Source organism: Odocoileus virginianus, chromosome 4 (assembly GCF_023699985.2).
Source record: "Odocoileus virginianus isolate 20LAN1187 ecotype Illinois chromosome 4, Ovbor_1.2, whole genome shotgun sequence".
In the NCBI taxonomy this organism is placed as follows: domain Eukaryota; kingdom Metazoa; phylum Chordata; class Mammalia; order Artiodactyla; family Cervidae; genus Odocoileus; species Odocoileus virginianus.
This window is the reverse complement of record NC_069677.1, coordinates 40,806,729-40,823,377: the sequence shown is the minus strand read 5'-3', so window position 1 is coordinate 40,823,377 and position 16,649 is coordinate 40,806,729. Positions and strand designations below refer to the sequence as shown.

Genomic DNA, 16,649 nt, shown 5'->3' with positions numbered 1-16,649 from the left:
TCACATTATTAAAATATATACTCTTTTCTTGGGGCAAACTGTTATTTTACTTTTAGTGAATCCGTCTTTACAGGTAGTCTTAGTACAAATTTATTCCCTAAAAATAGGCTTTGCCATAGGGTCAATTCTGAATTTTCTATGAAACTTTGAAGTAAAAGATACCCTAAATAAATGGCTTGAGCAAAGTTTTCATCTACTGTTAGGATCAAAAGAAAGAAAAAAGGCCAACTTCAGGCCAGCTAAAAGGTAAAGAAACAAGGACAGAAATTTCCATTTAGCAGACACCAAAAAGAAGAACAGGGTTTGAATAAAAGTCCCCATATAAATATATGAAGAAATAGGAGAAAACTAAATTATTTGCAGGATGAAAGAAAACTGTAGCAGAGGAACTCACAACAGAATCATGTTTCAAATCCAGTACTGCTCATCATATTTCTAAAAACAGATATGGAATTTGCGTTGAGTAGTACAAAAACGTCAGTGGTAGAAAGAACTACTTAGTGCAAGCTAGATAGGAATCAAATCCTAGAAGTGTGACATTCATGTGACTGAAGTTTATTGCTTATTCTAGCACTCTTTCAGTATAACTTTAAGTAGAACTTAAAGAACCCTTAGATTTTCCTTTCCTCTAAAGGTCTAACGGAAACTATAGGTTTTATTAATCAAAGATTTATATATTATTATTCCCCCTTGACACATAAAGAGATAAAAAATAAGCAAGCATCTGGATACATGCCTCTGATTATAAATGCAATTTACTATTCAATAGACAGTAAATGTCAAATAAAAGTAATCTGGACTCAATATTTAGTACTATCATAAAGTAACATGTGAGAATAATGAAATAAAACACTAAATGCAGTTAAACTATTTAAAAACAAGACAATATAGCATATAAATGTAATGGCACAAAAGGTAATATATTGTCAAAATTTTTCAATCACTTGACACTAAAAAAAAAAGATAACAAAATGTGATCTCAGCCTTTCAAATTTTATTGCAACATTAAAAATTCTATTTAGAGAGCAATCTTAAAAGAGCCAGAATAGCAACAAGAAAACAACATAGAAAATTCACACCTGCAATCTGCTTTCTATTTGCAGTTTCAATGCCATATAATTATGCACTATATTAATTATCTTAGCAAGTACTATTGTTTTCAACTAATATTACATGTACAATGCATCCAGATGAGTTAGCTGCTTTCAGCAATTACGCATATTTGAGACACATGAAGAACAAGTGATTTAATATGCAATACTTTGAAAAACAGATTTTAAGGCATACTACAGTCCATGGGGTCGCAAGGAGTCAGACATAACTGAGCGACTAATACACTTAGGCATATCAGAATAAACTCACCAATAAATAACAATCAATAATTGTCCACTTGTTTTATTATACATAGCAATACTTTTACCTCACAACTGATGATTTTTATCTCATAAATACAAATGAACATAAAATAGAGTAAAAATAAAAAACTATTGTAAAATTTATCAGACTCCATGAAAAAACTAAGACAATATAAGTAGTACTTGCAAATTATAAAGACTCCTCAAATAATCAGCATCATTGTGATTGAGTAAAGGTTCAGACATGTGATTAGACTAATGATTTTTTTTTAAACAACACACATTTATTATCTCATGGGTTCCTTGGGTCAGAATCTAAATCCAGCTTAACTGGATGCTCTGCTCAGGTCTCAGAAGACTGCAGTCAAGGTGTGGTTCAGGACACATTCCTTCCTGAGTCTAGGGTTCTCTTCTGAGCTTACAAGGTTGTCGGCAGAATTCAGTTCCTGAGGCTACAGGACTGAGGTTCCAGTTTTCTGGCTGGCTACTGTCAGCTCCTAGAGGCTGCCCATACTTTGTCACGTGGCCTCTCCCAGGCCCTCTCACTCCGGGGCAAGTTACTCTTCAAGGCCAGCAAGAGGATCTCTCTGACTCAGAAAGGGCCTTAGTTTCCCTTTTAAGGGCTTTCATCTGATTAAATCAGGTCCACCCAAAATCAGCTCTCTTTTTATAACTCAAAATCAACTTATCTGGAACCATAAATACGTTTGCAAAATCCCTTCACCTTTGTCATATTCTATTGGTAAGTCATGGGTTCTCAGATTAATGATCTTTACTGCCCCCTCTAATTATTGAGATTAATTATTCTCTGTCTGGATAAGGAGGAAGTCTATATTTCTCTAAAATTTTACCTCACTGTATTTTCACAAAAGTCTTCCAAGATATATATTACTCTAATATTTTTGAAAATGTTCCTCAAACTGTATCTCTTGACTCATTATCCCTTTGACTCATTATCATTAATATACCTTGTTTCCTAGATTCTAAATGTGGGTGGTCTAACAATTAACATTGAATTTCTTTAAATACTATATCCTGACTAATAAAACCGAATGTATGGAGCACCTGCTATGAATAGGATACTTTCATATTTGTTGTCATTTAATCTGATCCTCCCAATATTTTTGCAAGCTCCTGAGCTTGCATATATGAGTTTTATATTACAGATTCTTTTAGCCTAAATATTATAGAAACACCCTCACTTCCCTTTGAGATGGATTTGGGCCATCACTGCATTAAACCCTCACATTGCTTCTTTTTTCTCCACTGCATCTGTTACTCTGTCACTTTATTCTGTAATATACTCTCTAAACCACTCATGTTCTTCCAATTCTTCACTGGTGATAGCAGAAGTCCTACTCTCACTTTTCACACCCCTTTCAAATTTAGTCTCTTCCCTTCCCCCAGCTTTTCTTAGTATGGCATCTAAAAATATCACCATCACAGATACAACTTCACTGAGGTAGAGGCTATTAAAATGCATCCACATTTAAAACATGCCCTGTATTCTGAAACTGTCTTCACAAAAATCCTTATCAAAATTTTTCCAAGGAAGATATAAAATAGCCATAAGCACATGAAAAGATGTTCAACATAATTAGTAATTGGGGGAAATGCAAACGAAAACCACAGTGAGATACTACTTCATGCCCACTAGGCTACTAGAATCAAAAAGTCAGATGTAAGTGTTGGCTAGGGCACAGGGAAATCAGAACTTCCATTCTCTGTTGATAGTAGTATAAAATAGAGCAGTCACTCTCTGGCCATTCCTTAATTAGAGTTATCATACAACCCAGAAATTCCATACTAGAGATATAACAATGAGAAGTTAAAACATATCCCAAAAAAAACTGTACATAAATATTCACAGCAGCACTATTCATAATGGCCAAATGATGGAAATAGCTACATGTCCATCAAATGATGAATGGATATTCATACAATGGAATGTTACTTGGCCATAAATAAGTGAATCACTAATACATGCTACAACATAGATGGAACCTGAAAAGCAGCTAGTCATCAAAGACCACACATCCATAATATACTAAAATCCACTGAATCGCAGACTTCATACGGATGAGTTGTAGCATATGTGAGCTACATCTTAATAAAAACTGCTTTTTAAAAAATTCTTGTCAGTGATGTCTATATATGTGTCCTTTATTTATCTTTTGGGTATAACATCATTCTGTTTTCTGAAATGTCAGCTAAACAAAGACTTAATTGACCATCCTTCATGGAGTCTACCTGAGTAAAATAAACTTTCAGACTCACCAGGTTGTCATCAAACCACTTCTTGGCAACAGTCTGCTCAGAAGGTGAAGGACAGGAACAACAGTTTGCCCATGAGATGGCATCAGCTGTTATTTTTTGGTGGGAGTTTTGCAATAGCTCACACAGAAGTACCACTCAGAGAGGTGAGGGACAGAGCCGCTTAAAGGACTTATTTCCCGAGTCAGTCCCATTCTGATGGTTCTGAAGCCCCAGAGGGTCTTCGGTTACAAAGCTCCCCACACTGCGCTGGGAGAGTTGTGGCTCACCCCGGGTATTATAACTATGGCCCTCCTGTTAAGAGGCAATCTGCCAATCCAGAGTCATTTTATGAATATATGGTCTAGAAACATAGTTGATATTAAGACTTTTATCTGTTTCCTAGGAGAAAAAAAAAAGAGCTAGAAAGGTAACTGAAGGTCAAATTCTCAGACACAAGACGAAAAGCTTTCCTTAATCCTTCACCAACATAACTTACTAACATACCATGTAATTAATTATGCAATCTTTGGTTTTCAAAATTCAGAGAAAAAGAAACTGTGCCACTTAAAATGTAGTCTTAAATTATTTCATGAGCTTAATCATATCCATCAGGATTTATGCATGTTTTCTTTCATTCATTCAAAAATGTGATTTTTACATGCCAGCTATGATGTTAAGCACTAAGAATACAGTGATGAATAAGACAGAAATAGTTCTCCTTAGAAGATATGAAAGTTATCAGAAGATATAGAGGAGAAAATGGTCAATAAGAAAACAGCTTAAAAAACCCTTTGACAAGCTCAAAATTATATGGAATTATTCATATTTAAGAAAGAAAAGAAAAACTGAGCTAATACTCAGTTGTGTATATATATATTCTAAATATTTTTTTTTCTTTTGTATAATGCTAAGTATATTCATAAATAGCAAATTTATATATTGCTATATAATGTCAAGATATTGACATTACCTGTACTTTAATTTGAGGGAACATGTACTCCCCATCCTTCTCTTTCTATTCTTGTCTGTGAAGCTTTGGGAAGAAAAAGAGCGTAGGCTCACCTCTGCCTGTCCTGGCTTCTCCAAGGGCTGACTGCCCTGAGAAAGATATTCCAATCTAGATCTCCACTGAGGGTTTTTTCTGGGTGAATCCTGCCGTGCCAACTTCCCCGGTGGCACAGTGGTAAAGAATCCGCCTCCCAGTGGAGACCCAGGTTCAATCCCTGGGTGGGGAAGATCCCCTGGAGGAGGAAATGGCAACCCACTCCAGTAATGTTGCCTGAAGAATCCCATGGACACAAGAGCCAGGGGGGCTACAGTCCATGGGGTCACAAAGAATAGGACTTAAGAGACTGAGCCTGCCCTGCCAAAGGGAAATGTCTACAATCTGAGGGCTGGGAGAAGGGACAAAAAGTTAAATTTCAGGAAGCATCAGGAAGCTGAATTTATCTGAACACCTGTGCTGCAACCACTAATTCTGACTGTATCAATAATAGAACTGATATTTTGATTTCTACCTTCTGACTCTAATACCTATTGCTCAATTGGTTTAGAATCTGGAAAGTGAAGAAAGAGTTGTGATATATTGCCCTTCAAAAATTTCACTACATTCTAAAATTGGCCAACAATCATCTACAATCTGACTCTACATTACACAGTGTCACAGATCAGGTTCACCAAGATTCTGAGATTTGCCTGCCTGACTTCTACTGGGGTGTGCTCTAAGAATAATACCTGTGGGCTGTGAAAGAGTGAAGATAGCAGAACTGTACAAAGAGAAAAGTTGAATTTGATGCAACTGTCAACCCCCAAAGACAGCTGTAATAGACCATCTGAGTCATCCTCAATTGAGGCAATGGGTTTCTGAGAATTTGTACCTTAACCTAGACCAGATATTTGACCAGAGGATGGGCTGCCTCCAGAATGGAGTGTAAACTTGGAGGTGGCGGTTCTCTTTGTGTGAAAGTTGCTCAGTCATGTCCGACTCTTGGAGACCCCAAGGACTGTACAGTCTATGGAATTCTCCAGGTCAGAATACTGGAGTGGGTAGCCTTTCCCTTCTCCAGAGGATCTTCCCAACCCAGGGATCAAAGCCAGGTCTCCCTCATTGAAGGTGGATTCTTTACAAGCTGAGCCACAAGAGAATCCAGGCAGTTCTCTTTGGGCAAAGGCAATTCCTGGGGAGAAACTCTGCCATGATCTACCTGCAGACAGCATTCCAGGAGGTTAGGGAAGGTTTCTCAGTTCTAAAGAGGAGGATCTGGGTGTTACAACATAGCATCTCCAGTATGTCTGCACATAGCATTTAAAACTGGTACCTTAAGATCATCAAGTAAGTAACCATGTTACTATCTAAATGACTAGCCATGGTCGAAAAATACTGTAGTATTCTAAACATTAACAAATAATGATAATGTGAATCTAAAAGCTGATACTGGTCATTGTCAAACGAAAGAAAACACTCTACCATTAAGTCAGAAAACATATAGTATTCTGATGATAACTGAGGTTCTGCCTGGCAATTATTCTCCTGTATGTATGTTCAAATGAACAAATATTCCCACTTATAATCCATATGTATATAGGTATACCTTATCTTGTAGATAAAAAGGATGAACATAAATGCTTCTTACTAGAAAACATGGAAATTCTATTTCAATTATCTCTTGCCTCATGACTGACCAACTCCCTTCCCAAGGTTCCTCCTCTGGTTAAGAAAATCTCCATTCCAATTTTTAAAATATACATACCAGATTATAGCAATGATTTACTCAATCCATCCTCCCTCTGTGCATGTCATACTTCAAAATGGAATGCCTTTCATCTGTTTTCCCCCATTTTCCTTTATTTCTAATTATCCTTGTTCTCTTCTGCTTGATCTTTTGTTGTTAAAAGGAAATACAAATTCCTGATATATTAAAACCTTATTTTTCACCAATGTGAGGCTTTCCCAGTGGAAAAAAATCTTTCTTTTCAACTTTTATTGTTGAAAATTTATTCCAAATATAGAAGTAGAATTTTCATCCTCAGTAACTCTATGCATTTACACATTATTTTGCAGATAATTAACTATTTCACAGAGGTCTGGAGAAGGTAAAAAATAAATAAACGTGTGTTGAAATCACTTCTAAGTATAAATCAATTGTAAACCAAAAGACAGACCCTTTGAAATTATTTTATTCAACATGGAAATGGTAATAGTTTGCCTTTGATAATTTTTAGGGATTTATCTCTTAAATGAAACAAGATATGCCAGAACAAAATGGTCCCTACTGACTGTGAACTTTGTAAAGACTCACTGATCTGTAGGCTGGGGTTAAAATGGTTTACAACACTTAAAACAGGTCATTCTTAAATGCCACCATAGGTTAAATAATACAAAGTACAGCAGCCATTAGCCTAGAATGGTTTCTTTTTATATAGTATTGCTTAATATTCAGATATAAATTCTCAGATTAGGTATGAATTCAACAGTCATTGAAAAAAACTCATTACTTTTTTTTCTTGTTTCCACAATATGTATATTTTAAATTAAGATACAGTTGACCTACAATAGTATGTGAATTACAGGTGACCAAAAGGAGTCTCATGACTTTTACCAAAAATGGTGAAGAACTAAAAATACTATGGCTGATTAATATGACTAAACCACCAAGCAGAAAGAGATATACGCTCACTGCTTAACAACGACCATCAGGTCAACATACAACAGCATCAAAACATTACCTTAATGCACAGAGAAGAATGATGGAAACAAGGAGAAAATAAAGCAAGATGACTGAAAAAAATCAAAGAACTAAAGAGCGTACAGAAATAGTAAGAAAATGACAGATAGTCAATGGGACGATTGATTAAAGGCAAGAAAGGCTTCCCAGGGTGGCGCTAGTGGTAAAGAATCTGCCTGCCAATGCAGAAGACACAAAAGACAAGATGGGGGATTGATTCCTGGGTCAGGAAGATTCCCTGGAGGAGAAAAATGCAACCCAGTCCAGTATTCTTGCCTGAAAAATCCTATGGACAGAGAAGCCTGGCGAGTTTCAGTCCATAGGGTCACAAAGAGTTGAACACGACCGAAGACTGAACTGAAGTGAACTGATACTCCGTACAGCTAAAACAGTGCCTAAATTCACTGAGTGACAATTAGAAAAATATGCTGAATAAATCACTGAATGGAAAATTCTAATGTGAATTCACAGTGGGGTGATTATACTCCTTACCCTCACAGTGGAGTGTCTTTAGTTAAATTCTATATGATTTATCTATTAACTATTACACTCAACTATTACACTCACGTTTATGCACATTCATTTTAATTTCCTATGACTGTCCAGTTGTACAATACTTCCTGAAACAGGGGAATAGACAGTGGATTTTTGTTTTCCCTCTTTCACTTCTGCCAGAAGGCTCTAAACACTGAAGAGCCACTCAAAAGTAACTGACTTTGGTAAATACTGATAAAAGGAAGGTCAGTGTTATGCTTTATGTCCGTTATGACTCGGGTCTTCAGCATCTGTGAGAGCTATTGACACTTATATATGTTGAAGCAACATGTAATGATTAAAGTCTACCAGTGATCTTTCCAAATATAGACAATCATAAAATATACACGATAATATTAAATCCCTTAACCCCAAGATCCTGGGTTCTTACTTTTATCTCCAGGTCCTTAGGAGCAGGATCCTAGTAGTATTCATCAGTACAGGGTCACTGCCTCGCACTGACTCTGTACAATAAGTGAAATCTACGAACCAGTGCATCATCAAATGTATCTGGCATAAAATGTCAAGTCTATATCTAGCCATATTTATTGTTTAAATATTGGAAACTTAAAGATATCTGACAGGGTTTGAGTTTAAGCATTTAAAAAAAAATGATTACATGGGGATAATAAACGCTGGTGATATGTAGGAGGAAAAGTAGAAACCTGAGAAATAAGCTTATTTAAACAACAGTGAGGGAGGACAAATAAAAGACTTTTTTTAAAAATAAACATGAGAAGAAAGCAAGAGATTTCTATTTATAAACTAGATAGAAATAATACTTAAAACAAATTGTGTGTTTATTTGAAACCACAATAGAAAAAAAATATTGTCTAAGTTTTAAATGTCAAGTTCACAGTTAGAATGCTTAATGTAAAAATTCTAATCAAGCTAAGTGTTTCAGGAGCTATATTAAAGAACAGTTTAAACAGCAAAATAAAATCCAGATTACCGTTGTCAAGTAATTTTAAGTTACATGTAAAGACTGTACATAATAGAATTTTAGAAATTAATGCAAATCGTCCTAAATTCTAGATAATTAAACAAGTCTTGTATGTCTTCCTGTTGAAACATTTTATAAATACACTACAAGTAGAGCATTTTAAGATGTCATACCTGCAGAAGAGTTGTTCTGTGGAGTTTCAGTGCCCCCTTCTGGTGGATTTTAGCAAAGCAGCCTGAGCAATAATCTTCTCCACATTCAAGGCATACCTTAAAAGATATTGAAAAATCATACAGTCTCATCAAATATGACTTTGAGAAAACATATGCATAAAGAACTCATTGCTCTCATCTTTATTTCTCCAATTACACACCAAGAAATTGAGAAGCCCAAGGAAATAGGACATTTGTGCCAGTTAAGATGTAACTCCGAAAAATTAACTTGAAAACCCTTAACTATTCTCATGACAAAATAAATATAACAGCTGCAAGTAGGCTTCAGTGCTAGTTGCATGTACATATGTAAAACTTTTTAATAAATCACTAAAAAAAAAAAAACCCCAGCAACCTCAGATCAAATTTCTTAACCTGGTAAAAATTAACAGTGTTATCTCTGGGTCAAAACTACTTCATTATGAGTTCTTCTATCTTTCTGTATGGATTTATATGACATAATTTGTTTCAAAGGATGCGTGTATCATTCATTTGTCTCCAAAAATCCCCACAGACTTCTCTGAATGGCACTGCTTCACTGGTGATTCTCAAAATGTGATTTTTAAAAGCATACTTAGAAGATTCATCAAAGGAAAAAAAAGTGTAAGAAAAAACATGTCAGCAATGCTTATGCCTGATGAAATGATTATGCACAAATGTGTATTTATCTAGCAAATGCTATATGCTGTTAAAATGTAATTTTTTTAAATTTGTGGACAAGTCAGAAAATGTGATATACTTCTACCTATGATGGTGCTGAGCAAGAGTGAAAGTGAGGAAAGAAAATGAAATTTTTACTGCAAGAGCAATTACTACTGTGTAGATGCACAGGCACCCCAACACCTCTTACAGTATGATAAAAAATGGTGCAAATGGCTAATAGCCCTCATTCCCTTGAGTTTGGCCTAGGTTGAGAATAACTGATAGCACAAATAAGAAAGCACAAGGCTTGGAGATAGTCAGGAAGCCTGTGTCAAGGAGCTCACACTCCCTTCAGCTTTCTTTCATTTCCTCCCCCTTTAGGATGCCCACCAATCTTCTCCCCTCCTTCTTCTCTCATTGTATCAGGGTACAATATGCATAAAGCAGCTGGAGCAGGCTGGGGAGTGACAGACCAGGGTCTTCTGCCTCCTCCGGTTCAGTGGTAGCCTGATGTGCAATGCAGCGGTGACGCTTCTCAAACTGCACATGTATATGAATCTCCTGGGATTTAGCTACAGTGCACACTCTGGTTTGGGAGGTCTGAATGGGATTGAGATCCTGCATTCTAACAAGCTCCCAGGTGATGTCCACCAGCTGTTGGATGCAGATCACACAGTGCGTATTAGAGTGTGTAGGATGAAAAAAAGTAGACTAAACTTAGGGGAAGGTGAGAGGTTAAATTAGGAGCTTGGTACTAACAGATACACACTGCCATATATAAAATAGATAAACAACAAGGACCTACTGTATAGACAGAGAACTATACTCAATATTTTTAATAACCTATAAAGGGAAAGAATCTGAAAATATATATATATACACACATACATAACTAAATGTACATATATATATATTCACATATATATATATTTAACTAAATCACTTTGCTGTATACCTGAAACTAACACAACATTGTAAATCAAGTATACCTCAATGAAAAATAAATACAATAAAACTCAAAAGGAGTTCACTAATTTTTTTAAATTATATTGCAAATTCCCATATGATGATGCAATTACCTACAATAATGTAGCCATGTTTACTAAACATGAAATGATTAAGAAAACTACCGCAAAAAATGTTAAAAGAGTAACTAATTTTATGTAACTAAAATGAAACTAAAAAGGAAAAGTCAAATCAAATGACAATATTCACAGCATTCGGGAAGCACTTACTCATTGTTCTAAGGGTTTCATGTGTTCCATCTCATTTAATTCTAACAAGAACCCCATAAGGTTGGCATGACCACTGTACCTCCATTGTGAAGATGAGGCAACAAAGGAACATAATGATTGAGAATTTGTCCAATCATACAGCTATTGGAGACAGGATTTCAACCCCAGGGTCTGACTCAAAGCTTAAACTCTTACCCATACCCACATTACTAATAATTAATCATTGACCATTGATTGCAAATACTAATCATTTATGGGAAAACCTTGATAAAATCTGCAATAAAATAAGTCTAATATGTCAAATAATGGCATGGTCTAGTATTTATCAGAATTCAAGTGCATTTGTCAAGTGAGATTATAGCTACACAAAATTGGATTTATAATTTTAGCAGAAGAAAAATAAGTACTATCCCCAGTACAGGAAATAGTTATAGCCTGTCAACTCTTGTTTCAAGAGCTATAGCGTCAAATAAATGAAGATACAAACAACTAAATCCATAATTTTTAAGTACAAAATTAAAAGCTATACTTTCACATACACATATGGAAGTAGTATTGTATTAATGTAGGTTTCAAAATGTATTCTACAACATACCAGCTGATATTTTAATGAATGTCTCATAAATATTGGACACCATTTTCACAATGTAATATAGACGACTGAGTGTCAGTCTGAGCATACAGTGAAAATGTGTCCAACTCTTTGTGACCCCATGGACTGTAGCCTGCCAGGCTCCTCCATCCATGGAATTTTCCAGGCAAGAATACTGGAGTGGGTTGTCATTTCCTTCTCCAGGGATCTTCCCAACTCAGGGATCAAACCCGGGTCTCCTGCATTGCAGGCAGACTCTTTACCGTCTGAGCCACAAGGGAAGCCTTCAGCATATAATTCTAGGTCAAATATTTGCTAACAATAGATTTTTAATGAAAGTAAACAAAGGGATATTGTACTGGAAGATCAAAGCTGGAGTCACAGAGCAAGCTCATATATTTTGTTATACAAGCATATTTGGATTTAAATTGGGGGAAAATGACCAACAACTAGAAAATCTTTTTAGGCAATTTGTATATCTGGCAGGAATATACTAAAAACACAGATAAGGGCTTCATTCTACCACAGATGATTCGTCAATGATGGAATACCCAAGTGCAGTTCTAGCATATAACTTTTTAATTTGATCAAAGCTGGGTCAGTTATGCTAAGACTTTAGAATCCATCTGAGTTTAATTAAATTATCCACATTTGCCAAATTAATAAGTAATTTTCAACTATCCATTTCCCGTTTGCCATAAAGAAACAGCCAAAAGCCTCTGGAATTTCTTTTCAAAATAAGAAATTTGCAAATTGAAGGGTTTATTTTTACCACCAATATATATGAAGACAACATATATAAAATGTGCCAACAAAAAAGGCATACAATTTACTACCTCCTCTTAATGTGCTAGGCACGATGTTAAATACTTCACATGCATTAACCATTATCTTCAATAACTCTGAGGTCTAGACTACTGTTATCCATTTTATCCCATTTTACAAATGAGAAAAGAGAAATATAAAAGAATTAAGTCATTTGCTAAAGGTCACAGAGCTAACAACAGGTAAAGTTGAAATGCCAACCTCCAAAAGGCAAGCTCTTAATCCCTACCTCCCATCCCTATACAATCTTCTCTGAGGAAGGTCAAGCCATAAGATATAAAGAGGTTGATTCTGATTATCCAATCAGCATGACGATCTAGAATGATGGAAGCTAAGAACACAAGGTAACCTTAGAATTCAACACTACAGAGTTCATTACATTTGCCAAGCTTGATATTTTTTAAAAAAAATAACATTGTGCTTTAAAAGCATGATGGGATGTTAATTTCATTTAAAATCAAACAATATCCTTTCTTAAGTTAGAGCCTAAATCCTGGCTTCTATTTACAACAGTTTTCAGGCAGATCAGTTTTGTCATCACTGTACACTGTTATTCTCATCTGCTTTCCAGCCAAAGCAGGAGCCATTTACACTGTCTGGAATGTCCTTTGCTTGCTTTTCCTTCTCCCTGGAAAAACAGATCCTTTATTTCCAAGTCAAGTCTTATCTACATGTGCCATTTTTTTTCAAATTCCATGGCCTTTATACAGTGTTCACATAGAAAAGGAGGCACAAGAAATATTGACTCATACCTCCTATGCCAAATGATTTTCAGATCATGAACAGTGGATTCCAACAATTCAGTTCTGCCCTTAAGTCCCTTTTAGCTTTCATACTTCAAGCTTCAGGAATATTAGCACTTGTTTATATTTTCTAAACATTTCTGGGTAAGTATAACTTGCTAAAATTCCTCAAATTATAGTCCACCATTACATCAGTAAGAAGAAAAGAAGTATTATATAATAGTAACAGCATTATACCAAGAGCCAGGGTTTTACATTTAGTATTATTAGCTCTTTACTAGAAAGAATTCTAAATCTCTGAGTTCAGTTAAAATTGCCATGAAATAAGGCCAGTAAGACAATCTTAAATCAGAAGTGATTACAGCTAAATTCTCTGAAATTATAGTAAATATTATTTATAGTAACCCACAAATATTAGTTATAACCATCACATTCTTTGGAGAAAAACCTGCTTCCAAAGTGTGTGATATTTTAATTGCAAAAGATATTGGATATCTTTCTTTCAGTTAGTTTCAGTGATAACAATGTTTTCAACAACAGAAACATTTTAAAGAAATGTGTGTGCTTGTGCGCTGTGCTTAGTCACTAATTGTGTCCAACTCTTTGCGGACCCATGGACTATAGCCTGCCAGGCTCCACTGTCCATGGAATTTTTCAAGCAAAAATGCTGGAATGTATTGCCATTTCCTCCTCCAGGGGATCTTTCCAACCCAGGGACTGAACCCACATCTCCTATGTCTTCTGAATTACAAGCAGATTCTTCACCCTTTGAGCCACTGGGGAAGCCCTAAAGAAATAAACACATTCAACAAGTATGTGCTGAGTACCTACTAAATTGCAGGCATAATTCTAGGTGGTGGGCACAGAGCAGTGAAGAAAGCTAAAGTCCGTATGCTCATGAAGTTTACATCGTAGGTAAACAGAAAATAAACATACACTAAAGAGGGATAAATGTTGTATTGATGGATGAGGCAGCTTCACAAAACTAGAGAGTACAACTCAGCTGTTCCTGTTTTATAAAGGGCTGTAGTTTGAATTGACCTTTATTGATATGAGACCTTGGTAAGGAAAAAAAATTGTTGGGGACATCTGAAGGGTTGAATTTTGAACATGTTAAATTAGTGATTTTCGTTAGTCATCCAAGTAGAAGTGTTGACTGGGAGTCTGAGTTGAAAGTTCAGGGGGGAAATATTAATTAGAGATGTGTTCATAAGTTTGGAAACCATCAAAATAGAGATGGTCTTTAAAGCCAAGAGAGGAGATGGAACTATTCAAACAGTAAGTACAAATAGACTGGATTCCCTGCTGGCTCAGTTGTAAAGAATTTGGCTGTCAATGCAGGAGACACAAGTTCGATCTCTGGGTCAGGAAGATCCCCTGGAGAAGGAAAGGCAACCCATTGTAATATTCTACCTTGGAAAGTCCCATGGACTAGGTTGCTAGAGAGTCAGACATGACTTAGTGACTAAAGAACCACATAAACAGACTACAGAAGAGGCTGAGGACTAAGCCCTGTGGCACTCCAAAACAAAGGGGTCAAGAATACAAAAAAACAACAAAGCCTTACACAGAAAAAATATACAATATCATTCCATTTTTATAAATTCCAAGAATAAGTTTAGCACCACTAAAGGTATGCTGCTAAAAATCCAAATTGTAGTTGGTTTTGCAAAGGGAATTAATTGGAAAAGGTACAAGGGAACCTTCTGGGATATTATATTTTCTCGATGGGGACATATACATTTAAGATCTGCCCATTTCACAGTAGGTAAATTATAACTAATGGGAGGAGAGACTACAATGATAGTAAGTGCAGACAACTCTTCAGAAGTGTTACTGAAAGGGATGCAAGAAGAGATCTGGGGATCAAAGAAGAATTTCTTCTTTGGTCTGGGAAATACTGCAGCATATTTCTGTGCTGATAGGCATGATTCAAGGAAGAGAGGACAAGAGTTAGGTCATGTTCTTAAACAGGAATGAGAAGTTGAGATTCAGTGCATCATTTAGCACTGGCCTTTCCCAGCAGCCTGCACAATTCACTCCTAGCAAGGGTCATGAAGGAAAAGTGCGTGGCTACCAAAGCAGGTTAAGTCAGGACAAGTGTATGAGCTCATGTGAGAGTTCTGCTCCAAGATTTGACCCCAGTGTACGTACTAGCAGAGCAGCTTTCTTCTCACACTGCCCGCAAACCTGCCCTTTTATCTTGGGTTTGTTACTTTCAGAAGAATTTGCCATTTTATAATTTAGTGGTTGTTTCACTGGTCCTGAAAGGAAAAACAAAGAAAGACTAATCACATTAAAATACAATGTTCAGTTTTCTGACTGATAAAGTAAGGAAATTATGCACATTTCTATATTCTCAAATAGTATATACATATCAGGTACCCAATAAGAATGGCATGTAGCCAAGTCTAATCTTCCCAGTAGACTGGGGAGCCCACAGTCTCCCTCCCAGCCCCTGTGACCACGGGGCCACACACATCCATCCATATACATTCTGCTGTAAGCTCAACTGAACTAGACACATAAAATTACAGAATGTTAAAAACTGTACTTTGGATAGAATTCTTATAGAGTTCTGTCCCATTTCTGGATGAAACTGAAGCCAATACAGAACAACTTCTATAATAAATGTTATACATATCTCTAGAACATAGTCTATCAAATTATCTTAATTATTCAAATTAAATATTTATCCTCTATATTATAAATCTCATTTCTTTTAGAATTACCATAAATTCAAAATTTGGTTTTGCTACTTTTAAACTCTTTTTAAGAAGCAATTTTCAATGTTCCTTTAATTTCCTAGGGTAAAATTTCAATTTATAATTTTATACTGCTAGAATTTTCTTCCTGTTTAAGATATTAATTAATAAAGTTTAAGGAGCAATGCTATGTAAGTCCTCATCTTTCAAAAATACTATTATTATAGTCATATCCTGTTGATTTTTTATATAAAATAATTGCCCTTCCCCAAAACACAGATAAAATATATTGTGAATATCACAGCTAAAGAGTCAACATTTTGGGTTTAGAGTCATTATACTACATGAATAGTCTTAGAACTTCAATTTTCTATGTAATTCAAAGGTTAAAAAAATAATTATATCTACAATACCTAATAATACAGTGTAAACTGCTTACCTTCAAGTTGCTCCTTCAGTAATTTTAATTTCACTTTTCCAGCAGAAAACTGTATTAACAAAACAGATACTATTTTTCAGATATAACTCAAAGTTTAAGTGACTAACAAAAATACTATAAAGCCATAACATTTTTCTGCATCTTGAACAAAACAAACATTTTTTGAATAATATAATAGGAGATCATCTTTACTGCAAATATAGAGCTTTTAATTAAATCAAGAGAAAATTCACAAATGGAAAATGTATTTTAGAAACATATATAAGCCAACTTTCAGAAAAAAATGTCATAAATTATCTTTAAACAAAAGTTACACATCTGTATGAAATGATTTTACGAAAGCACTAGCTTTTAAATATTATAAAGGCTCAGTATGCCTTTTCCATCTCTGATCTTTCCAAAACACACAAAGTCTAATATTTGTGTAGACTGAATCTAAACTG

The 16,649-nt window shown here is 35.3% G+C and overlaps 1 protein-coding gene across 9 annotated transcripts in view; it reads right to left on the bottom strand.

Annotated features, from left to right (window-relative positions):
- ZBBX (zinc finger B-box domain containing) overlaps positions 1-16,649 on the bottom strand; it is a 114,598-nt gene that overhangs the window by 73,900 nt on the left and 24,049 nt on the right. For 8 of the 9 annotated variants that reach the window (XM_070466469.1, XM_070466468.1, XM_070466467.1 and 5 more), the window contains 3 exons: positions 16,207-16,255; positions 15,217-15,326; positions 8,987-9,082 (listed from right to left, as the gene is read on the bottom strand). In XM_070466469.1, the coding sequence (XP_070322570.1) occupies positions 8,987-9,082; positions 15,217-15,326; positions 16,207-16,255 (255 nt within the window). The remainder of the gene's footprint in view (positions 1-8,986; positions 9,083-15,216; positions 15,327-16,206; positions 16,256-16,649) is intronic. The other variant, XM_070466474.1, reaches the window with a different exon arrangement.